This window comes from Typopeltis vanoorti, chromosome 23 (genome assembly GCF_054136105.1).
Source record: "Typopeltis vanoorti isolate ZY-2024b chromosome 23, IOZ_Tvanoo_1.0, whole genome shotgun sequence".
In the NCBI taxonomy this organism is placed as follows: Eukaryota; Metazoa; Arthropoda; class Arachnida; order Uropygi; family Thelyphonidae; genus Typopeltis; species Typopeltis vanoorti.
In genome coordinates this window covers 72,530,187-72,557,197 of record NC_143571.1, presented here as the reverse complement: position 1 = coordinate 72,557,197, position 27,011 = coordinate 72,530,187, and the positions used below count along the sequence as shown (strand labels likewise).

General features: G+C 35.8%; 1 protein-coding gene across 6 annotated transcripts in view; it reads right to left on the bottom strand.

The window, feature by feature from the left end:
• The window catches only part of Fas2 (neural cell adhesion molecule fasciclin 2), a 321,060-nt gene that overhangs the window by 106,029 nt on the left and 188,020 nt on the right, over positions 1-27,011 (bottom strand). For all 6 annotated transcript variants that reach the window (XM_090412742.1, XM_090412741.1, XM_090412743.1 and 3 more), the window contains exons 6-9: positions 18,394-18,553; positions 16,582-16,718; positions 11,300-11,456; positions 2,621-2,805 (exon numbers count right to left, since the gene is read on the bottom strand). In XM_090412742.1, the coding sequence (XP_090268868.1) occupies positions 2,621-2,805; positions 11,300-11,456; positions 16,582-16,718; positions 18,394-18,553 (639 nt within the window). The remainder of the gene's footprint in view (positions 1-2,620; positions 2,806-11,299; positions 11,457-16,581; positions 16,719-18,393; positions 18,554-27,011) is intronic.

Below are 27,011 nucleotides of genomic sequence, written 5' to 3'. Positions count from 1 at the left end.
AAAATGTATGTATGCATTATTTACATGGGCACTCCATAGAGTCAAAAGATTCCTCATGGGAGACCCACTATTCATTAACACAATACCTATCATACATCTCAAACGTATTCACTGCTGGGGCACTCACAACCACCTCTGGCAATCCATTTCACTCATTCACTGCTCTCCAAGTTAAGAATCTAGTCTAGATACCCTTACTAACCACGCTCTGCAATTTTGAAGACTTGTTTTCCCCGTACTCCCCATATATTGAAAATTTCTTCTGAATCAATCTTATAGAATCCCTGTGGTAATTTATAAGTTTCTATTATATCCCCCCCCCATGTCAGCTAAACTTGCAACCCACACACCCTTAGTCTATCCTCATAGGGAACATTCCACAGATGCACCAGTTGGTCATTCATATGAAACCTTGGTATCACTTCTGGGTCTGGCTCCCACAGATGAGACCTCAATAAAGGTCGAACCTAGTCTGGGTAGAGGCCCTACCATAATGTATAGCATTATACATGTCCATAATGATATGTGCATTGCATTATGGGATACTAAGGCAATTGATGTGAAGTCATTAGCCTCTATATATATATATACACAAGTAGCCGAGTTGTGAAGTTACTTCATGGACAAACTTCATTTGCTTACACCTGGATATAGGATTGAACAAGAATATAATTTCTTGGCAACTTGAATTTAAACTGCTATTGTCCTACTAACATTGAAGTTGTGTGTGAATGCACTTTTAATTTTAAATTTCCAGAAGGAAACAGGCAATGCAAACATTGCTCACTTATTCAATTCATCCCATACACATTTGCAAAGGTTGTATTTTCTCAAGTAACTGATCTTTTTTGAAACATTATGTACAGCAATCCATTGATTAATGCGCCTAATGCGTTCTTTAAAGGAGCATTAATCGAAAACTCACTAATCAAGTATAATAACCTATGGAAAAAGTATAATTCGTTCCTCAAATTTCTTTTTTTACCTTTGATTTTTTTTATAAAAGAATTAGGGTATGTCTCAGGGCCTAGTTAAAGGAAAACTATGAAGTTGAAAGATAATAAAACATATCCAAAATATAAATCTATTATTCTGGCAGGCATTCTGTTTCTTTTTTTTCATACAACTGCCTCTTCTGCAAATTTTCCTGCTTCTCTCTTCACAAGGGCCAGTCTCTAAGCATTGCTACTTTAAAGTTTCAGTTGCACGAAAAATATTTTAAATTTGTTTCTGTGAAATCTCTTTGGGCTGGCCAGTGATTAAATTTTCTTCATATTCTTCAGGATCTTCCTGCTGTGCATCTAAATTTAGGAGGTCAGAATCACTTAGTTTCTCAGAATGAGATTTAATTAACTTAGATTCATATGAAAAGCCTCTAAAATCATTTGTACAATGTGGAAGAATGTGCTTCCAAATGAAATTACTGCATATTGCTAGCAGTAATTTCATTTGACTATGACTTTATAACCAGGCTGAGATTTCTCTGATTTAGCCAGAAAAGTCTTGGAAGGCATTGCCTTCCAAAAAAAGGCCAGTTTCATCGACATTAAATATTTGTTGGTCACAACAGCCCCCTTCTTATACAATTTTCTTCATATCTCTGGATAATTTGCGGCCACCTCCTTATCGGCACTTACAGCTTCGCCTGTTATTAGAACATTACGTAGGCTATTTCTCAAACCACCTAGCACTAACATGGAATTCTTCTTTCCCATCATTGATAGCCCTTTCTTTCAAGGTTGCAAAGAGACTTGATGCTTTTGATTTAATAAGGTCAGTTCTTAGTAGGATCCATTTCTGGTTACAATCTTCGATCCGTGTACAAAGAAGTCTCTCTAATTCAATCTTTATAATATTTTGTATTCAACAGCTTTGTTTAAAATTGCTCTTATAGTTGATTCACCCATTTTTGTGTTCTTGTCTTATCTTTGCTCTGGACTCGCCATGTTCACTTTCTTTATTATTTCAAGTTTTTCTTCCAATGAGATCACTTTTCGAATCATTTTCAATTTCACTTTTCTGCTCACTAATTCCTTTACTCATGATGAAAGGTTGGGAAAATACTTTACAATAAAAAAAAATAAAAAAATGTAGGAAAAATAATTGTAAAGGAGGTACGAGATGTGATCAGGAAAATGCTATGTAATTAGCAGACGACAAATTTTGAACAGTAAAAAATTGGAACAGTATAAATAACGTACATGGAAGTAGTGTAGTATGCCATTAAAAATAACTTGGTAAAATGTTTTAAATCAGTAACTAAATTATTTCATTCTGGTGAGTGATTTTTTTAAATAATTAGCCATAAAAAATGTATAGATAGAAAATTTTTAAAATCTGTAAAATTTATTTTTTAAGATGTATATAGGTGCACTAATCAAATTTGGGTATCGAAAAAAATGATGCACTAATCGGGGTCGCATTAATTGAGGGATTACTGTAGTATCAAAACCCTATAGCGATACTGTTACAGAGTTTCAGGTATGTTGCCTTTTTTTTATTATTATTATAATTAGCCATTTAAGCTAATTTCAGATAAAACTGGCATATCTCCTCCAATTGATGCTATCTATACTAAAACTTTCCACATCATCATCTGAAATAAAACAAAATTTCTTACCAACAGGTTACTATATGATGTATCTCCATAAATGGCATATTGCTCTTGCTGTCCAATTGGTTGAGATTTATAGTACCATGTAATGGTTGCATTTGGAATAGCCCTTGCAATACATGTTAAGTTGACAGGATTATTTGACCATGTTTTCATTATCCTCAGGGGAGTATCACTCATATCTGGTGCAACTAGAAGAAAGAACAAACATTCACATTATCAAAATGTGGTACAATACACAATAAATTTTTTTACAGTAGCATTAATTATTAATTCAAAAATTATTATTTACAAAATTACAATTCTAATACCCCAGAACAGGGAGCAGATAATTATGGTGATGTCAGTAGATCACAAAAAATAAAAAAAATATTATGAAAAAATGAGGAATTAAAGTACAAAAAAAAATTCCCTTGTAAGTACTTACACTGTCTGCAGTTCATCCTTATAATCATCATTCCATAATCCCAATATCCAACTCTTCTTTGCACATCTTCCAGAATTTGCAATCATATCTCCTTAATTTCTCTAAGCATATTTATTTCCACCAATACAACATGCCATTAGAAATACGATTCTGTAAATGCTACAGCATTTACAGAATATGAATTTAGTGGCATCCCTGATTTCGGCTGGCATAGCTGTTGAACCTTCTCCTTATGCACCTTGATCACTTTAAACTAGAATTAGCAATGTGAGTACTTGCTATTTAAACAATCATTCTGCTTCTGACATGAAGTACTATCTGAACTCTGTCAAGTTATTCTTCCACATTTCTTTCACTTGCAGCTTTATAAAGATAAAATTCTCTTGAGTCGTCATTAGCTTGTACAGCCATTTCTTTTTTCATAATTACATCGTGATCAGCATTCATTTTAATAAATTATGGAAACTACCACCATAGAAGTATATTAAATAATATCCTAAAAGATTCAGACAATGATTAGTTTCTATACTACTTCACTGTTTACTAACATACTATTAACCAAAACCTCTCATCGGATAACTTCCTTCCCTTCAAACATATTCAAATTTATTCAAATGAACTCGTGGCTGTCCCATCCACTATATATTTCACATGGGAAAGTAAATATATAGTGGATGGGACAGCCACGAGTTCATTCCTTTTTTTCCCTTAGAAATTTGTACATATAACAATTAGAGAACCAAGAACTCAAACACAGCCACACTAAAAAAATGGTTTGGCTGACGGGTTTGCTATTTAGGCCCATGGTTCACATACGTTAGATGCATTTTTAGTGGATATAAATAACTGCTCTTCCTTGATACACTATCATATGGCTTTCAAATGATTCATTATTTGTTTGTTTGTTTATAGAACAGCCTACACATTCTCTCCAGATATTTTAAAAAAAAATCCAACTATCCAAGCCCAAAAGTATAGTATCCTTAACACACACAGAAAGTAAAACTGTCTGTTCTAGCTAATGCTGCTCTTTCTGCTACTCTCTTACCTTCATCACAAGTTTTTAGCCAATGGATATATAATCGTCACAAAATGGAGAATATACTAAAATTCTCCAACACTGCTCCCCCCTCTCTCATTCCTAACATACAGGAGCACATTGCTACTATTCTATATAAAGGGTATATCTAAAAAAATATCTGTAGTGCTTAATAAATATAAGATTCACACCACATTTAAAACATACAAACTAGTAACCCTCATTCATTTACCAAAGGACAAACTGTCCTTTATCACATCTAATAAGTGCCATGTAATTATGGCCAGTTTCACTGTGGACAGACAAGATCTGTTGACATCCACTTTTGAAAACATTAAATAAACATTTAGCATCACTATTATGGCAAGTTAGGAAAAGCAATCCATGCTTTGGACATCCCCTTCAGAGAATCAGATGAAAACAAAACAAAACAAAGTGCTGCAGAGAAGTCATTACAAGTCACTGTTTTTGAAATCAACTTTAAAACAGTTTCCAAATGTCAACGAGCAGTGCCATGTCAATTAACCAAAAATCAGTTGCTTTAATATCATATTTTGTTCTAGGTGTTTATCAGAACTTTAACTCCCCTCAAATAATTTGCTAATACAGTCTTAGAACCTTCCTTATGCAAATGAACTATTTGGCCTTCTTCTCACTATCTTGGAACTCTACCAGAGCTGAGACTTAAATTGAAGAGTCTAGTCAGAGGTATTGCCAGTTCCCTTGCACATTCTCATAAAATGCAAGCTGATATCCGATCTAATCCCACAGCCATATTTACACTGAACTTCTGCAGTATCTTAAGAACCTCCAATTCATCCACTTCTGTTTGCACATCAGTCTATCACAGCAGTAACCTCACTTGTGATTTCCTTTCACCTGCTCGGCTACTTTCTACTCAATCTTGATTTTGCCTTCCTTATCATGCTTGTCGCCTTTCTTGCCTGACCCTTGTACTATTCATAGGCTTGCTGATCACTTTTTTCTTCTTTTCTTTAATATTACTCATCCATCTAACTCCTGATTAACCCTGATCTTAGGTATACAATTTAATTCTGCTTCCTGTAGATGTCCTTTAACTTCAAGGAGAGGACAAATGGGAGGAAGGAAATGGATTTTATGCAGTTACTAAGGGATAATTACCCAAGACAGCATGTAATGAAATGTACTAGAGATTCAAGAGTGCTCGAACTAGTAACTGCATCTGAGAATTTGTCTATAATGAATATGACCACATTGTCACCAATTGGTGAAAGTGATCATATGGTCTTAACCTGGGAGGTGGCTAAATGTGTGGAATTTTCAGTTAAGACAAGATATATAGAGAACTACAGGGCTGGTAAGTATGACAAGCTTAGGAGATTGCTTGGATCATTGCCATGTCATCTAAAACTGCAAGGGCTGGGATGTTGATAGTGCATGGGAAGTGGTAAAGGAGTGTTTGAGGGAGGTAATGGCTGATTGTATATCTAGAATCAGGAGAGTAAATCAAGTGCAAGATCAAGAGAGTAAATCAAATCATCAAGCTGTGCAAAAAACACTGTAGTTTCTTATCACACTAGTTACCCTTCTGGCATAGGCTAGAAGGGTAACTAGTGTGGTAAGAAAGGCAAAAGCAGATTATGAAAGGAATTCAACAATGCAGACTAAAAAGAATCCCAAACAGTTCTTTCAATATGCTGATAGTAAAAGAAAGAATGTATATAGCAGAACGATTAAAGAATGCCAATGGCGAGGAGGTAACTGAATCAGTTGAAACAGTAGAATTACTAATTGATCACTTTGCAAGAGTATATCATCCACTTGCAAGAATGAGAGCACCAAAGGCTTATACAGGAATTAAGGTAAATGAAATGGAGGTGCATAGCATATAAGAGAACCTTAATGTGAATACAGCTGTGGGATTGGATGGTATACCAGTTCAAGTTTTATGTGAAGGGGAAAAGGAATTGTCAGTGCCCTTGACCATATTGTTTATTCCAAGTCTCAGATCTGGGTTAGTACTGAGGGAATGGAAAGAGAGGAAAATAGTTCCATTGCATAAAGGAAGTAGCAAATTACACCAATCAGCATATTAAGAGATGTCAAAGTATTGGAGAAATTGGTCAAGAACAAAATACAGGAATGGATAGATGGAAATGGCATACTGTATGGGGGAGGGGGGGGGAATACGGCATACTTTTGTGAAGAGCAGGTCATGCCTTAGTAACTTGCTCATGTTTTATAATACAGTGACAGCTGAATTGGATAAAGGTAATGGATTTACAGTGATACTGGTAGACATTGCAAAAGCCTTTGATGAAATTCTGGAATTCTAATCAGTAAATAGCAGCACATATGGATGGATACAGGGTTGGTGAGATGTATAGGAGGGTGGTTAGAGAGATTTCAGTAGTTTATTCAGAAGTAGAGTCCAAAAGAAGGCCTGTGACTAGTAGTGTGCTGCAGGGTTCTGTTCTTGAACCAATATTGTTTAATTTGTTCATTAACAATATAGGAAAGGATCTGAGAGGAACTGTTCAGTTATTTACTGATGATGCAAAGTTGGACAGAGCAATAGTTAATACAGATGTCAAAACTTTGCAGGATGATTTGGATAGATTGGCAGATGAGAATAGATGTCAGTTTAATGTGGCAAAGTGTAAGGTTATGCATTTTGGGGTGAAAAGATTACCAGCTGTATACCACATTGGTGAAACTATATTCCAGGAAATTGATGAAGTTGGAGACATGATGTTAGTGGCTAAAGCAGCTGATCAGATCACTGGGTTACTGAAGAATACTTTGATGAGCAGAGACAAGCAGATTATTGGTTTTTTTTTTTTTTTTTTTTTTTTAATCGAGCCTTGATAAGACCATCTTGACCACTACATGCAGATCTGGGTGCCAGGGTTTCTTGGTGATTAGGAGGAGGTGGAAAGGGTCCAGAGGCCAGTGGTAGCAGGTCTATGGAATGAGCCTTATGAAAACAGGTTGAAGAAACTAGTTGATAGGTGGAGAAAAAAGGATGATATGATTGAGACATAAATTACTAAGGGGTGTTTACAAGATTAATTCAGAGGAAATTTTTCAGACCGTGTGCTGGGTGAACTAGGGGCCATCCATGGAAACCGAGTAATAGTGTAGTTAGCAAGGGTGTTAGAAGTAGGTGTTTTGCTTGGAGAGTAGTGAATAAGTGGAATAGGTTGCCAGAGTCTGTTATGGGTGCCATGACTGTGAATGAGTTTAAAGCAAGTATGATAGATACTGCTCAAATGTTGGATAGTTCTTGACATGAATGTTAAGGACCTCCCTCGATGAGTCTAATGACTCTGGAGTTGCTCGTAATAATACCTATCCCCTACACACTACTATATCCTCCTTTGCAGAGGTTCAAGCTTCCTACTAAGCTTGTCATAATCACCTGCCCCTTGTAGTTCCACATATACTCTCTTCTTGGCAGAATATATCTCATGTTTTAGAATTTCCAAAGTCAAGACTGACTTTGGAAATTGTCACTTTCACCAATCAGAGGCAATGTGGCCACCTTAGTCAAGGTTAGCTCTTCTGAAGCTATGACCAGGTCTAATACTCTCACATCCTACGTTTCCTCCATTACATGCTGCCTCAAGTAATTATCTCTTAGGTATATAAATTCCATTTCCTTAGTGCCATTTTTCTTCCAGTCTATATCTCCATAGTTGAAGGCTCCCATAATAATCACTATCTACACTCGCACTAATTTTCTGATACATGTGTTCCAGATAATTCCTATAGCAGCAACAAACTGTTTATTTTGCCTTATTGGTCTTGATCTCAACACCAGAGTACTTAAAAACAGCTACCCTCCTGTCTTTTTTTTTTTTTTTTGCTGCATTTCAGCTACTATCATCAGCAGTACCACTCCCACCCATTCTATCTTCTCTATCCTCCTTGAAAATACTAAACCCTTGGTTGGCTGAGTGGTTAGCGTATCCTCCCTCCAGCCAAAGGCTGTGGATTCAAATCCCGCTGTGCTGTGGGCATGGATGTTTGTGATTGTCTGTAAAAATACTAGTGATGGTGGTGGACAGTAGATGGTGTTGATTATGGTAGTTGCTGTTTATTCTGGTTGGTTTATTGAGTGATAGAGACAGTTGTAGAGTAGGTACCCTCCTTCGATGCATCTTTGGACTCCTTGGAGCTGTCATGTAATAATAATATAGTTATTAAAAAATACTTTAGTTAAAAATTAAAGATGCCAAGAAATTATATTCTTGCTTGGATAAAAGATTAAAGCAAGAATATAATTTCTCGGCATCTTTAATTTTTAACTAAAGTATTTTTTAATAACTATATTATTAAAAAATATACAAAGTGTGAACATGAAGTATTTTGATGTTCAAACATGAAGTATCTTCATCTTTCGACTTCATTCTGTTTAAAAACAAGGGTGGTCTGAAAAGTTCTCTGCTTAACAATGAAAAAACAAATTTATAATTTCAAAATTCTTTTTCAATATAATCTCCATTAAGACTAATACATTTATTCCAGCGATGCTTCAGCGCAATTATCCCGTCTCTGTAGTGGTTCTCAGTAAGATCAACAAAAAAAACCTCTCTCCAGTTGCAATCACCTCTTGATTTGAAGAAAAATGACTAGCAAAGAAGATTTTAGTTTTGGGAAGAGACAGAAGTCAGAGGGACCAAATCTGGGGAATAGGGTGGATGTTCGAACAATTCATAGTCAGATCCCTTAATTTTCCCATTGCCAAAACACCTTTGTGGGCAGGTGAATTGTCCTGATGAAAGATTTTTTTCTTCTGCAAACCGGGTCTTTTCTCACGAATTTTTTCATCTAGTCTGGTTAAAAGATCAGAATAATATTCCCTGATTATTGTTTTACCCTTTTCAAAGATAATTAATAAACAAAATGCCTTTAGCATCCCAAAACACTTATGCCATGACTTTCCTGCTAATGGAACCGACTGTCTTCTTTGGCACTGAACAACCAGCTTCTATCCACTGTTTTGACTGCTGTTTGGATTCTGGTGTGTAATGCCCAGTCTCATCCATAGTAATAAATCGACACAAAATCAGTTTTATCTCATCTTCTTTATACCCTCTTTTACCTTGCGGTGTCGAGGGTTCATTGATCGTCGGACCTCACTCCGTTTACAGGATAAGGTGGTCAGCCCTAAGCCCCGGTGTATCCTATGGCATGTAGTGTTAAGTTCTCAAAGGCCAGTTTGCCTGCTTTGCGGGATGAAAAACCCCAGAATAAACTGGGGAAAAAACCCTGCTGTCTACGCCCAAGACTGGCTAACTTGGCTATGGCTGAGGAAGATCCTTCAGCTCTTCACGTCACCGACGGGAATCGAACCTAGGACACTCCTTCCCCAGGCATATGGTGGCGAAGCACATAGGCCACTAGGCTAACCGCGCGGACAAAAAAAAATCAGTTTTATTCTTGTTAAAACGCTCCAAGCACTGTTCAGAGATTTTCATGCAAGTGCGCTTTAGATCTGCTGTGAGCAAGTGTGGCACCCATCTTGCACAAAGCCTTTTCATATCAATTCTTCATGCAAAATATATCCTACATGTTCTTTTGAAATACCTATAGCCTCAGCAATTTCATGCACTTTGACTCGCCAGTCATTCAATACCATATCGTGCACTTGATCAACGATTTCTGGTGGTGTTACACTTTTTGGATGTCCTTCACATGGATCATCTTCAAGGCTGATATGGCCATGTTTAAATTCAGCAGTCCATTTCCTAATTGTAGGCATAGGTTTCTGTGGTTTAACAGTTCATACGAAAGATTCCAGTAATTGGACCACATCTTTATTAAGATAAATAACAATAAAAAAAACAAACCCGACAAGTTTCTTAATTGTCAAAAACTAAGAAGAATAGTGCCCAGAAATTTTTATGAAATTTGAATGAATTTCTTTTGCCGTTAAACCTTTTTTTAAAGAATTTTATAACCACACGATACTCAATTTTATCCATTTCAAGGGATACAGACAACACTTTTGCTTCAGACAGCTGTATAAAACAAATTACTTAATAGAATGACCTGCAATTTCACATGGATGCTTATGACAGATGTACCAACTTTAGGAGGAAAAACAAAAAAAATCTTGCCAATAGCGTTACCATCTATGGTCAAGGCCGAGAACTTTTCAGACCACCCTTGTAAAGTGTTTTTTCAATTATCTGGGCTCTAGCTTCCCCAAATACTAGGGATAATTGGTGTTTTACTGTGCCTATAAAAAACAAAGCAGAAAGCAGAGCAAAGAGAACAAGAAACGAACTTGGTGATTAGCTAAAGTATACCCTATTTATTACAAATTCATATTTGAATCTGTAATAGGGTACTTCGGCTATCCCATATCTTCCAAGACATTTTAATGTCTTGGGAGATATGGGATTTTATAGTTAGTAGCTGGAATAGATGAGAAATAATACTATGAGCAAAAAAAGTATATTAAGTTTCCTGGAGGAGGCTACAGATGCAATGGGTTGTGTCAGGAAAGACTGTTGAGATAAATGTTAATCCATAAAGTGAGATCTGATATTGTTCCGAGGTTCACTTAAATATAAGTAAAGCTAGAAAAGAATATTTGCAAGAAAGAGGACAGGACTATGTTTTGATAATACTGAAGTTGACCAGTTGGTCCTTGCACACACTACAGAAGAATGGGGAGGATATTCATGGAGATGGTGTTTAAGGCTAATTATTAACTTTGATGCACTTAGTCACCCTCCTTACCAATCATGCTGAAAATAGGATAAGAAACCTGTTCCATGAGTACTAGTTTACTGTTTACTCAACAAGTAAACAATGAGGCTGAATCCTGCCCTTTTTGGTAGTTTAATGACAAGTTATAAATGACAAATTTAAATTATGTCATCATTAGGCAACTGACAGTTACTACAAAGTATCTTGATGTCAAAAGATCCTGAGTTTGTTTTTATGGGATTAATTTATGAGGATTTAAATTTCCCTGCAGATTATTTCCATTTGATTTCTGAACAGTCCATGGATTTTGTTTATGGGAACTCACTTTTACTGGCAAAGGTTCTGGTTCACTTGAAATGTAATATCTAAATAATCAGAATTATTAAACCAAATCTGTCAATAAAAAAATGAGTTTATTTAACCTATGAATGCTTTTCTCACTTCATAATCAACTAGCATTAAGCTATCATTTTATAAAAAAATTAAAAAATAAGTTATACTGTACAATACTCACATTCTACTGTAAAATGAGCTTGTCGTTCAACTCTATCACCTTCATTTTCAGCTGCACAGTAATATAGTCCATCATCACTTCTCCTAATGGTTTCTAACTTCATTTCCAAAAGTGAGACACCAGATTCTTGCTTGTAAGACAGTGAAATATGTTCACTCTGTGGAAGGAAAAAATTTGCTTATAATATCTAACACTTCATTTTCATGCAAAAGAATTTACTTCTGAAGTGCAATTGTCAAAAAGAAATTTCACTATACATTTCATCTCATACTAGGGGATGCTCCACATGTAGCCTTTTGACCACCAATGCTGTTAAGGACTGATTTATCTTAATTGATAACAGCAGTTGACAGACAGAAGGAATTTTTTGCATCATCAGAAAAGAGCAGGAAACGAATACGTTTCAAAATACGGAAATAGGCCAAAGCTAACGGTGATAAATGTTTGTTGGATTGCTGTTAAGGCCACCAGTTATTACTAATACTATGTTCAGCAAAAAGATGTGCACAAATTTATACATAGAGAAAAGACTAAAAATAAAAAAGTGACTGTATTGTTAATAATATCTTTAGGCTGGTTCAGAAAGAAACTGCATGAGGATGTGAAATAAGCAATTGTTTTGAGCAGGATATAATGAATTTCATATTGAAAAGAAAAATGTCATCGTTTTAAAGAATCAAAGCCAAACATCTTTCAGAGATGAACTCTAAACTCAAATATATAAATACTTCAGGAATTTGGCAACTAGCTGGCCAAGTGTATCTGATCTCTAATGGATGCAGGCTTTGATCACATCATGGATAGAAATCTGCAACTGTTTAAAAGGAAAATTAATTTCACTGCTCGGTATAATACCAAACACCTAGCCTTACTGGATGTATGAAATGGCATGAAAAATCCATGTTTGATCTCTAAAGCAATATCTAGATCATGTAAAAAAAATAAATGCAAAAAATATATAAAATTAATAAAAATGGAAATTTTTTAGCCCCACCCACAAGTATTACAAGTTTACAACCTTTTGTGTGCGTGTGTGTGTGGGGGAGGCATGTGGTATGCAGGGGCGTATGATTTGTGTTCTAGAAGAAAGGCAATCATGACTATGGTCAATCTGGTCTTGCAGACCATGTTTTGAATACAACCCACAGGATCTCCTGGAGAAAAAAACCACCATGCTCCACCATAGTATATTCAAAAAAAGACTTTTTAGAATCTGCAGCAGCATTCAGAAATCAACTGAATTTAAATAAATATGGTTGCTTAAAACTTCCCAAAATTTGGGAAACATTAGTTATCAGAGATCCCATGTTACATCCTAGGCCACCTACAAACACCCATAAAGGGCAAACCACCTAGATAGGACTTGAGTCATCCACGTGTTTCACTTAGTATTGTATTTGAATGTGTTGTTACAAAAGTTATTTGTAATCACTGAAGATGACTCAGTGACAGATGAAATATTGGAAGCATTAAAATTAGTTTTCATCCTTTCCCAGTGCTGATAATATTCCATTAAACCTTTGTGATGCTCTTTCTTTGGATGATCTAGTGTCGTGTATGGCAACACACACACCACTTCCACTAAGATACATAGGGGTTGTTTAGTTTATGCATAATCCTACTTTATTTCATACTGTATTTAATTCATTCATCATTTCTTCAAGATCTCTTGCTGTATGCTATTCCTATCACCATCAGCATATAATAAATGATTGCTTAAGGCATATTCTAATACTGCATTGAATAATTTGAGTGAAATGGTGTCTCCTTGGCATACTCCTTTATTTGAAATTTTAAGTAAGCAGTTAGATTTGAAGGTTTGCAGGAAGTGATCTGATGTAAAATCAGGTGTGAGATAAGGGTGCACATCATCTACATCAGCATTTCCTAAAGTGTGGTAAACATACCTGTGGGTATGTACAAAAGGTCTTAAAGGGGTTCAGTTTATACTTTTATTTTATAAAATATAAAAAGTTCATACTTTTTATATTTTTGTTACCATATTGTCACAGATAAATACATGTCTATTCTATAATTAAATTTTCAGTAAATAAAAAATCTAGAGGAAGTTAAAAATAAATAAATAAATAAATAAATAAAGTATATTGGCATGGATCAACTAACCTCCATTAAGGTTGTGCCTGGTTGATGGCATGATTGTATTCCAGTAGCATGGTTCAAACTGTCCGCATAAAAAGTTGTAATTCAAATAGTTAAAGTCATGCAATAGGAACTTTACTAAATTTCAGAATCATATCTTCAATTGTAACAATCCTCGGTGATTGTTAACTAAATATTTCACCACTCGTGTGCATCTATACACATTTAATTGTGTTTGTCTCACAGGTTGTGACAGATCTACAATTTATACATAAAGTTGGTTTTGTGCTTGTGAACCTCAAATCAAAAAAGAAACCATCTTCTTGATGTAGAGCCTCATCTACAGCTAAAAATATAGAGCCAGATTTCACCAAACTAACTTCTTCCTGGTAGAACTAATTTCATCTTTAACTTTTTTTTTTTTGTATCTTCATCAAATTCCTGACATGTACCCTCAAGGGGTGTACAAGAACTTCACAATTTTTATTTCTACTATATGTATATTGGATTTGTATAACTAAAAAAAAAAAAAAAACTTATTTAGTAATTTAAAAGAATTTTTTTGTTCTTGTTTAATTTATTATAATGCAAATGTTAAAAAACAAAATACCTTTATAGTTATAAATTTGAATAAAATATAACTTCTCTCAAATTGCCTTCAAGTGGGGATTTGCCAATGTTATTAAATGCCTGAAAGGAATATGCAGATACTTAAAGTTTGGGATATACTGATTTATATGGATCACATCATGAAGGAAAGTAGCATTAAACCTGATATCAAAAATGGAGATGTTAATCTCAGCTCTTTACTTCATGCAGATGTTAATACTTCTAAATATTTTCAGCAGAAGTCTGCAGAATTTCCTAAATAAACTGAATAAGTGCTGTACTAAATTTGTCTTTTATTGCCGATTTTTATACATTACTTATGAAGAAAATAGACAGGAACAGCAAAAATATTGATTGCATTCTGGAGAGCCTACAGAATGAATAAAATATTTCAGCTATTCAGATGCAATTTTTAGTGAAAATGGCAAATTAAATATAGAAATAGACAACAAAATAACAAAGCTGGTAAGATAGGGAATAAACTGAAGAAATTTATATGGAGTAATCCAGAAATTATTCAGAACACTAAACTAACTGTACACAAAGCTTGGTTCAAACTAAATTTTAACTCTTATCTGAGAACTGGGTTAGAAATAAAATAGTTAAAGACTCAAGATGACAGAGTTCTTAAAAAAGGGACAATAGGAAGATGGCATCAGTGACAGAATAACATTAAAAAATGAGAATATTTGGATGTAATCTGATATCAGCATTCAATGATACATGAATAGAACTAATATAAGGTGGTACAGTCACTTAGACAATGTAAGATTAGCAAGGTGTTTGATGCCAGGAAAAATACCCAAAGACTAAAATTTTCATATATTGATAGTTAAAAGTGCCTTTTAACTAGAATAAACTATAAAATATAGAATGAGATATCTTCAAAATATATTATTTGACAATAATGGAATTCAGACAGACTAATTTGAAAGAAAATTGTTATAAGAAGTTAATAATGTCAACTTTTTATGTAACAGTATGTAATATGAAACATGGGTTTTATTTGTTTGTTTTTTCCAAACACAAGAACAGATCAACAAAACAAATCTTCTTATATCTCCACAATTTCTTATCTGTCAATAAGGTAAGAAATAATAATTATTATTATTAAGAGAGACCTCCAGGGAGTCAGAGACTCATCAAGGGAGGCCACATACTACACACACCACCTATCATACTTATTCTTGAATTCATTCACACTGCTTGGACTCACAACATCCAATGGCAATCCATTCCAATCACGCACCACCCTCTGAGAGAAAAATCTGGCCCTTACACCCTTCTTGGCAGCCTTTATGGCAAAAAATTATGGCAATCGCTTTGGCCTAAATATCCAGCTGATTCTCCAATTTCTCTTCGTTACTTTTAAATTTTTCATTGCTTTTCTCAAGTATACTTACAAAAATCTTTCCTGGAAGACTGAAATAAGGAAATTTCTTTCTCACTTTGTTTTTTCTCCCCTTTTTATGAATTGATAAAATGAGCTCTACCACAAATTACTGTAGGTAATATAAAACATACCATCACATTTCACATGGAACATCATCTATACTACCAGCTACCTCCATTCTATTGTTTGTTATCTCAATTTAATAATTTTTCACACTAACACTAAAATATCCTTCAGTTTTTAATATCTACAAATCTTTGATTCCTTTTGTGGCATTTCCCCTCTTTATTTTTAAAGTTTCTTACTAGCCTTTTCATCACCTTTATATTATTTCCATCATCTTCCTTGCATCAAGCTTTAAGATCTTCCTTAACCAATGTCTTAAACACTGACCTCCCTACCATTTTCTGGTTAGTAAGAATAATTAATCTAGTAAATTTAAGCTGTCTTCTTTCTCATGAGAAAATTCTTGTTTCATTCCCTTTCACTTAATATCCACATCACTAGTCAGGATTAGATCTTTGGCTGCCTTTCTTGGCACAAGCATTACATTCATACTTTTCACTGGGACTTGCTGGTCATCCACAAGTCCTGGTGACTTATGGATGACCAGCGACTAATACTAATCACAAAATCCATCCAACTTGGAATACTATTTTCATATTTGGTGTGGACATTGAAAATCTTTCTTAGTGTCTGATGCTATCCAGGAAAAAGGACAATCCACTAAATATCATTTAGTGGATTGCCCCCCCCCCCCACATTCATGGAGACTGTTCTGTTGAAATGAGCATGTAAAAGCAGGGGCAATTTCTGATCAACACACACAGTGGAGTTGCAAGCTGACTCTAATAATTAAGGGATATGCCATAGAAGGCATATCTGATTATGTTGTACAATTGCACATAGTTTCAGCTGCTAAAAATACAATTTAGTCAACTAAATCCAAAACTGTCAGTCCATCTTCATTCATTTAGCATCTTGTGGATACTGAATACCAGGGTGCACCATGCAAAAGTGAACATTGTGTAGAAGCTCCACTATGTTCCCATATTTCTGGATGTTTACCCATTACCTAATCCATATTTTGATGTAACAATTCAGATGAATTTATATAAGTTAAAATAAGAGCTATATACTAATAACAGCATTAAAATGATTATAGAAGTGATATACTTACAGTATGAAGAGGATTTTCTTCATCGTCTTTCCTGATAGTTATATTAGGAAGAGGAAATCCTGTTGCTTTACACATAAATACTGCTGATGTACCAGCTTGTTTATTAAGCATTTCAAATTCTGTTATTTCAGGCTTTACTAGATTAGACAAAAAAAGTAATTTATCAGTGGATATTCAAAAATTTAAAGGAATCATATTTATAAACATGAATACAGTCTTTCCATAAATACTGCTACAACTTCCGAACACCCATGTGCTGCTCACAGAATTGTGCAAGACCAGTTCTGTTAGTGGCACTGTGCGCAGTCAAGATATAGTTAACCGATATAGCTGTTGCCCAGCTATATCGGTTAACATGCAGTGGGGAGATTATGAGAACTGTGTAGCTGTAATAGCACTTCAGAAGGTTGGAATGCAGCCACCAGTTATTTTTGAGATTCTAAAAGCATTCAAGATCAGAAGGATGTTTGTGTATCTGACTAACCATTATAGCAATACAGATGTATTTGATAGCCAAAGAACAAGTCAACCTTGCTGCATTAGGATGCAAAAAAACAGCTTGTAAGGGCTGTGAAGACATGAGTCCTCAATAATCCCGTGGGCATGCAGAGAGTGATGTTGTGAAAGATGAATGTTTTGCTGAGAACAATGTCACATGTATTAACTGATGACTTGGGTCTGAGAGCCTATCATCGTTGGACTGGATACTTCCTAACACAACTTATGCTGAGGAGGAGGAAATTAAAAGGTGCTTCCCTGGCAATACGTGAACAAATGATAGCGATATCCTCTTCACAGATGATTTTCTGTGAAGACTTTCACCATTGAAGAAATTGTTTAACTGCCAAAACAATCAGATATATGCTTCTGATGGTTGCACAGTGTGTGCCATAGCCTAGGATTCAGAGAAGTCATCACCTGGCATCAGAGATGGTTTGGTAGATGGGTGGGAGATGATGTATCAGGGGAGGTACCCAAGTTGCACTTCTGCGAGAAAGTGGTCAAAACCTCTGCCAAAGTATATCAAGACACTGTGCTGGAACCTGTTATAGAGCCCCTGAACAACAACTTGTTTCACAGTAGGCAGTGGACCTACCAATAGGACTCAGCCCCTGCACACGAGGCGAAGACTACATAACAGTTTGGGGGAGAATGTGCCTGACCACATATCTGATTGGCCATCTGGAAGTCCCAATCAGAATCCATTGGACTTCAAATTGTGGTTGAGGTTGAAAGTAGCCAGCAAGAAACAACACCCTTGCATGAATGAAGGTGGATTTGGAGAAGCAGTGGCAGCCTTTCCATTGGATGTTGTGCATGCCACCATCGATATGTAGCCTCAGAGACTTCAGGTATGTGTGAAGGCAAAAGGAGTCATTTTGAACATTGAGTGCTACTATATGCATGTTATACACGTGGTTTGCGTATGCTGAAAGCTGTAAGTGATTTACTGATAGATTAAAAGTTTATGCATTGGTCAAGTTGTAACAGTATTTATGGCTAGACGGTACATTATGTCTGTTGATAAAGGTCATGTATTAATGTTTATTTGCAATTCGAATTAGAAAATTCAATAAGTTTCATTACATTTTGAACCAAATATCATGAAACCTGTTGCTACAATGCTTTCGATTTCTATAATAACAGGAGCAAGGAAAAGCTTAACTTATTTTTAAAATGTCTACTTTATAGACAATCCACTAAAAGCTAGACTGTCTACAAACATTAGTTTAAAAAGATGCAAGATATTGTTTAAAGAGTTCTTGCAGAAAACAGAAAATTTTAAAGATAATTTGTGAGAAACATGCCTACCTATTACTGCAATAGTGACATTTCTTTCACTAAAACCAGCTTTATTTGCAGCTTTACACCAGTATAATCCACTGTATTCTGGTGTAATAGAGAAAATTGTCAAGGTTCCTATATTTTCATCCACTAAAAATCCTTTTACACTACTTAATTCTTTCTGGTCCTAAAATAAAAACAATTATTTAAAATGATGCATACTCTGATAATTTAAAGTAGCAAACTAAAAAAAGGAATAAATTAAAGATGCCAAGAAATTATATTCCTGGCTTCCAGGTGTAAGCAAACTGTTTGCTTACACTTGGAAACGAGGAATATAATTTCTTGGCATTTTTAATTCATAGTATAACTAAGTGAAAAAAACTCTACATTTATCTCTAAATCCAGAGTATTATAGTAATAAGACTTTTTGACCACTTGCATATGGAAATATGACTTCAATTACTTCAACCTCGATATCACTTCTGGGTCTGCCTCACACTGATGAGCTCTCAATAAAGGTCGAAACCGGTCTAGGTAGTGGCCTTCCCATAATGCTTAGCATTATGTGATACTGGGGCAACAGATGTGTGGTCATTAGCCTCTGTATACAAATAGTCCAGTTATAAAGCGACTTCACGTACAAACTTTGCATACACTTGGATAAAGGATGAAACCAGGAATATAATTTCCTGGCATCTTTAATTTAGAGTATGTTGTTGTTCTTTGGCACTATGGTCCCATGTAGGGCCTTGGCATCCGATTTTTGGGTTTCATACTCACTATGAGGTGGGGTCGTTAAACTCATGCTCAACCATGTGTGAAGTGTTGTGTTCTCAAGACCAGTTAACTTGGCTATGTCTGAGAAAGATCCTTAGCACCTCACTTCAGCAACGAGAATCGAATGCAGGACACTCCTTTCAAGGCACAACATGGTTGCAGAGTGCGTAACCACTCGGACAATTTAGAGTATAACCAAGTGAAAAATTTTCAACAAATTAAAAAAAAAAATACAGGTAGAAAAAGAGAATGTGAGACCATATACTGCAATGTAAGAATTCAAGGTATAAGGAAATAAGAATATCATGAGGAAAAACAACCTAAACATACATCTCGGGGTGCTTAACCTAATGTCCAATCCTCACATTCTCGTGGTGCACACTGTTGGGTATCTACCTGGATACTGAACGAACGAGGATGGCTTGGCAATTTGGGATTTAGCTGACCAAATTGTATTCCTATTGGCTTAAACCAATATACAAAATGATGGTACAACATGACAAAATTTCATGCTGGCTGGGGCATCGCCCAGATAAACAAAGCCCCCGTTGTTTTTGCCAGGGAACCAGGGCGAACAGCAAAAAGTCAGCTACTGGAACAAATCCTAAAACACACCCCAACTCAACATCACCAGAGTTAAAGATCGGTACTATCAACATAAGAAGCCTAAATAGCAAAGAAATGGAGCTAGCTGAGGAATTAGATAAGTACCAGATCGACATAATAAGAGTGACTGAAACAAAAAAGACAAAAACTGGTGAGATCTTTCTGAGCAATAAATACAAAATGTTATACTCAGGCAATGACAATCAATGAAAAGAAGGAATAGCTATAGTATTCAACACTAAATACGAGGCTAATCTTCTTGAATAGAGGCAGTCTCAAGTAGTGATGTGGGCAAATATCAGAATGAAAAACTGGACAATTAGACTTATTTGTGCCTATGGTCCCACAGAACACTCTACTAAGGTAGAAGGGGAGAAATTTTTTGAGGCTCTAGAGACAGCTACTGACACAATGAAAAAGGAAAAGTTGGTCCTTGTTGGGGATCTAAATAGCAGAGTAGGAAGTGATTGTCAGACATACAAAAATGTTTTGGGAAAATTGGGAGAAAAGAGCAAAGCTAATAATAATGGCAAATACCTGTTGGATTTCTATTCAGGACATGAACTGGTTATTACTAACACCATGTTCCAACATAAAAATGTGCACAAATTCACATGGAGAGAAGAGGCAAGGAATAAGAAAAGTCTCGTTGACTATGTTATTGTTGACAGTGATGTTTTCTCCCTGGTGCAGGACACCAGAGTGTACAGAGGATTTGAAATTGAAAGTGATCACTATTTAGTCTTGAGCAGGATAAAATAGAATTTCATATTGAAAAGAATTACATGTAAGAAAGTTTTAAAGCGAATAAAAATTGAGCAGCTCTCAGATATGAACTGTAGACTAAAATACACAAAGATTATTGGAAAAAAAAATGAAAGATTTTGAGAGTAGGAACCAAACCTTGGAGATTCAGTGGCAAACCTTGAAGAAAACCCTGATTGATTCAGCCAGAGAGGCATGTGGTGAGGTTGTCTGCAAGGATAAAAAAAATCAGAACTCCATGATGGACACAGGAAGTTAAAGAGGCAGTGAAGGAAAAGAAAAAAGCATATCAAAAGTTCCTTGCAAATAAGTCAGCTTGTGCTCTTGGAGAATACAGAGACAAATGTAAGAAAGCTAAACACTGTGTAAAACTAGCTAAACAAAAGTCATGGGAGGACTTTAGCAAGAACATAGAAAATAAACATCAAGAAGGTGGTAAGATATTCTGAAGGTTGTTGAAGCTTAGAAATGGAGGAAAGAGTGCTGTAAAAGGAGTTAGAGATGATAAATGTGACATGAAAACAGGAGAAAAAGATATCCTTGAAGTATGGAGTAATTACTTCAAAAAATTGCGAAATGAAACAAGCAGTGATAGCACAGTGGTAAAAAACACTCAACAGGCATACAGTAATGAATACATATCCATACTTGAATTAAAAAAAGCCATCAAAGGCTTGAGATGTGGAAAGGTAGCAGGAGTAGATGATATTCGACCAGAAATGCTGAAGTATGGTGGTATATAAGTCTTACAGTAGCTGCACTGCATAGTTCAGAAGGCCTGGACAGAGGGACAAACGCCTGATGATTGGAGTAGAGCTCTGATAGTACCCATATATCTTCTTCTTATTGTGCTATCTTCTATCAAAGGTCAGCAACCATCTTGGCGAACAAACTGCGCTCTTGTGCTAATCTGAGCAGTTGTGCACTGCTCTTTCCTGTCCACGTCTTGATGTTGTCAAACCATGATATTCTTTTTCTTCCTCTAGTTATTTGCCACCAATTCTTCCTATCAAAATAGTTTGTAGAAGTTGGTATTTGCCGTTTCTCATGATGTGGCCAAGATATGATGTTTTTCGTTTCTTGATTATTTGTACAAGATGTTTAGCTTTGCCAATGGATTTTAAGACATCTTCATTGGTAATTTTTTCTGTCCATGATATCTTTAGCATTCTTCTGTATAGCCACATCTCAAAGGCTTCAATTTTCTTGATGGTTGTCACCTTCAATGTCCATGTTTCAACTCCATAGAGCAGAATAGACTACACGTAGCATTTCAGCATTCGGCATCTGACTTCCATGTTTAGGTCTTTACTGCAGAATAGTGTTCTCATTTTCATGAAGGACTGCCGTGCAACTTCAATCCTTGTCTTTATATCTATTTCTGGATCTCACCGTTCATTAAGCCAGCAACCAAGATATTTATATCTTGACACTTGATCAATATTTTTCCCATTGAGTGTCAGTTTCATTGATGAGACTGGATGTTTGCTGATGATCTGTAAAGAAGCCATATATAACCCATATATAAGAAGGCAAATAAAACTGAATGCAAGAATTACAGAGGTATATCCCTACTAAGTGTTCCAGGCAAGATTTACGCCAGTATACCCTTGAGAAATGGTTGAGAAGAATTGTAGAAGGAAAGCTTGGTGAAGAACAAGCTGGATTCAAGCCAAATAGAGGCTATCAGGATCAGATCTTCACTTTACGACAAATAGTTGAGAAAGCATAGGAATATAACAAAGATCTGTATTTAAGTTTTGTCAATCTGGAAAAGGCATATGACAAGGTGCCAATCTATTCAATACGCTACAGTTATATGGTGTCAATGGGGCATTATATCAAGCAATACTTAGTCTTTATTTGAGTTGCAAGTCAGCAGTTAGAATTGAAGGAAGTACAGGAAGATGGTTTAATGTTAAATCTGGTGAGACAAGGATGTACATTATCCCCTCTGTTATTCATTATCTATATGGATCACATTATGAAGGAAAGTGGTATTAAACCTGATATCAGAATTGGAGATGTTAATGTCAGCTCTTTGCTTTATGCGGACGATGTTATACTTATTATTACGGGTATCTCCATGGAGTCAGTAGACTCATCACGGGAGACCCAAACTAGCAAAACAACATCTGTCACATCTCTTCTTGAATTCATTTACAGACGAAGAGTTCACAACTAAGTCAGGCAATGAATTCCACTCATTCACCACCCTCCAGGCAAAAAACCTTGTTCTGACACCTTTGTTAACCACACTCTTCTTTAATTTCCAATGATGACCTTTTGTTCTTCAATCACTATCAACACAGCTGAAACATTTCCCCTGCATCAATCCTATAAAAACCTTTCAGTAATTTAAATGTTTCTATCATATCCCCTCTTCTTTGCCTATCAACCAATCTCTGCAATCCACAAGCTCTCAATCTATCAATGTAGGGAGCATTTTTTACATCACTCACCAACTTGGTCACTCTTCTCTGAACCCTCTCCACAGCCTCCTCATCTCCAAGGAATCCAGGTGACCAGACCTGAGCATAGTAATCCAAATGTGGAAGTATCAACGCTTTATAAAGGGGAATAATAACCACTTTATCAGTGGATGTCAGTGTAGAGTCCCTAGCCTCATCAATCTCTTGGAGTACCTTTCCATCAATGTAGTACACAGCTGGTATTACTTTTCATGTAATACTATCATATCCTGTACACATGTCAGGAATTTGATGATGATGAAATCTCTCTCTCTCTCTCTCTCTCTCTCACACACACACACACACACACACACACACACACAGCATTGCTGTAAGTTGACAATACATACATTACATCCCTGACAGTAACTTTTTCAAAGAAGTTTAGTCATTCCTCAGATCTTATATATAGCACCTATAAAAAAAAAAAACTCAAGTTTTGCTTATATATGTTTTACCATCCAAAATTGCAGTATTAATGCTAGAACAATGAACAAATGTCATTCTTGTCAGTGGATAAAAAGTCTACTAAAATGATGCAAATACTGTATCAATTGTATGGTGAAGAGGTAGGATAGTTGGTTAGTTTGAATTTTATTTGTATAAGGATAACTAAAATTTTATAATTCCAATATCCCAAGAGGTTATGCAACCTATAGCATGTCAGTACCATGGGTGGGCACAAAAAAAAAGTACAATACTTGTTAACATTGGATTTAAAGATACTTGTAGATTGTACTCTTTAGGAAATACATCCAGAAGTGTGTTCTAAAAGACAGCAGAAGAAATGAATGAAGGATGAAGATTTTGCAAATTTGAAATGTGAAGGAATGTGGAACTGCACGTTTGCTTTAGAAGAAGAGGTAATTGATGGGAGAATTACTAATTCCAATTCTAATGAACAGTGCCTATGGAAATATTTGAAGAGAATGAAAACGGCAGAAACAGAATATCTATATAAAATAATGTGGTGAATTAAAGATGGATCATTAATCTAATTGCTCTGAATCAACTACTCTTAGAGACATCATCACCTTAAATGTAAGAAAAATATTCAACAGTTAGATTTGTGATTTGTATTGAGTTAATAGTTAAGCCTGTTGGTAGCTCAGTTGGCAGAGCGGTGGACTGTAGATGTTGACAATGCCGTTATCCATACTTTGGTGGTTCAAATCCAACTCAACGGATTTTTTGAGCAGTTGATGAGAGAAAGGGATATTCTGCCATTTTGGGGGATTTTACAAAGGCATTTAAAAGGGTACCACATGATAAGCTGATATTTAAGTTGCAGCACATGGATTTAGATGTTAGGTTAGTGAACTGGATTCAGGATTGGCTATCTGATAGGTATCAGAGTTGTGTATTGGGGAGCAATATCAGAGAGACAGAAGGTTACAAGTGGAGTCCCACAGGACTCAGTACTAGAACATGTATTATTTAACCTTTATATCAATGAACATTGTCAATGAATTGCAAGGGAATATTCAGTTGTCTGCAGATGATGTGAAGCTGGGAAGGGTTATTAGTAATAGTGCAGATGTGGTAGCGCTGCAAGAGGATTTTAAATAAACTGGACAGATAAGCAAATGAATGGGGATTTCAATTTAATTCAACTAAATTGTAAAGGTTGTAAAGTTTGGAATACATCAATGGGAGGCTGCATACTCTGTTGGAGGAACTGTACTGGAGGAAGTAGACAAGGCAAGGGATCTGGGGGTGATGACTGATAGAAACTTGAAATTCAGGGAACATATTGCAAAAGGTGGTGAAGATAACCCAGAGGATTGCAAAACTGAGGACAATGACCTGCAAAGATGAAAGAGTTATCATTCTATTGTATAAAGCCCTGATCAGACCACACTTGAACTATTGTTCTCAAATTTGGTCCACAGGATTTGAAGGGGGATAAATTAACTGCAGAAAGGGTGCAGAGGCAGATAACAAAGATGGTATCAGGAATGCACAATGTTAGTTATGAAGAAGGGCTAAGGGAATGTGGACTGCAGTATTTGGTAGATGGAAGGAGAGGATATGATTATTGAACTATTGAGAGGTAGTTACAAGGTTGACACTTGGGAGTTTTTTTGCTTGGTGAAACAGGGGGAATGAGTGAGGACAAAGGGCCAAAGATGGTTTCTTTGCATAGAAGGTGGTTGAACTGTGGAATCCATTGTCTGATAGTTGTGATGGCATGAATGGTCAATGAGTTCAAAGGAGTGGTATGATATTGTTTTCTAGGATGGACCTCCCACGATGAATCTTTTGACTCCATGGAGGCCCGAATCATAATAATAATAGGAAAACAATTTCTTTGGATGCTAAGGAGGAAATATTTGTATTATGTCAAAAGCTAGACCAGAAAAGATCCTCCTTCCCTGCAAGAAAAACAAAACAAAACCGAGTTTTACTAGAAATAAAATTAATAATTCTTGTAGCAAGACTTATACATTGGTCATACATAACTGGTAATTAACTTAAGGAATTTACAATGCATAAAACTGATATTAATTAAAGGAAACGTTAATGAATAACTTCAATATTTCGGCAATGTTACGTTGCCATCTTCAGGAACATACAAATATGGTATGTGCATGCAGGCACTAACAGAAGCAAATGAGGAAGAAGGCAAGAAACTAATATTGTTCCTAAAGTCCTAATGGTGCCCCCTAGCGGGCTAATTGGGTTGTCTTGGCTGTTGGGCTGAAGTACTAATGATGTTGCCGAAATATTGAAGGTATTCATTAAAGTTTCCTTTAATTAATATCCATTTTATGCGTTGTAAATTCCTTAAGTTAATTACCAGAAATTAATAATTATCAGAACCGTACTGAATAATAGTTTAGAGATGCAGAATTTAAGACTGTAGGAGAGGATATAAGCATAAATTTCAGTGAAGTGAGTAGAGCAAAGCCTGTCAAGTGAAAGAGTGCAATGTACTGTCATCAAGTAAGTTCATTCTTCAGTTCCACTTACCAGTGTGGTGCAAGTACCACACTGGATAAGTGGAACTGAAAAATGGCAACCAAAGGTGAGCCTGAAGTCATAAACGGTGCTCCCTAGTGGGCTAGAATGGATGTTCTTAGATGTCAGACTGAAGTTCTGAGGATGAGTGCTTCCCAAATTAAGGCAGTTTCATGCAACTGAATTGGTAGAGATTTAAGGTTCCTTAAAGCCTGAGGCAGATTATTGTTATCGTAGTAATAACATATAAGTACACCAGTTTAGCAATTCATTAGTAGAGGTATATGTAAGTTCGGTTCACTTAAAACCTTGATATTCCAGGTCTACCTACTCACTGATGAGACCTCAAAAAGGGTTGAAACCGGTCTGGGTAGCGACCTCTTCTCATAATGTAAAACAGTAATACATCTCCTAGGAGCTGCGTTTTACATTATGAGAGAATATTAAGGATAGTGATGGATCTTGCTCCACCTTTGCTCCGAGTTTCCCTGGTGTTGTACTACCTAAGTGATTACTTACACTTGGGCTTGCCGATAGTTTTTTGGCATGAAACTCTAGGATTTCAATGGATTTTGATCCGAGTTTCGTACCCGGCTGTAGAATAATACAAGATTTACCATCTCCCTTAAACTTAGCCTGAGGCACATTTTAGGACTAGTCTTGTATTTATATTTACTATGGAGCAAGATGGTTCTCTTCCAGAATAACCTATGATGGATCCAAAGCAACGTCAACAAGTCCTGAGTGGCTGTAGTGGTGGAACTAGATTGAATCTACGTGCTTGGTTTTATGCTGGCTGTCTTGCCTGCTTGACCATAAGACAAATTACAACTGCAAGGCATGTGGTAAACACCTGGCAGGTTTACGGACTGTGGATGATCTTAAGGTGAGCTGATAACGGATGTCATTTTCTATATAATTTAAATGGTTACAAGGTCATATTTTTACTTCTTTTTTTTTTTTTTTTTTTTTGCTAGTTTTTCAGATGTATCCCAGATATCGGATGGTGATAGATTTGATGTAATAGCCTCATCACCAGAAACCCTAGTATTAGTTGCAAAG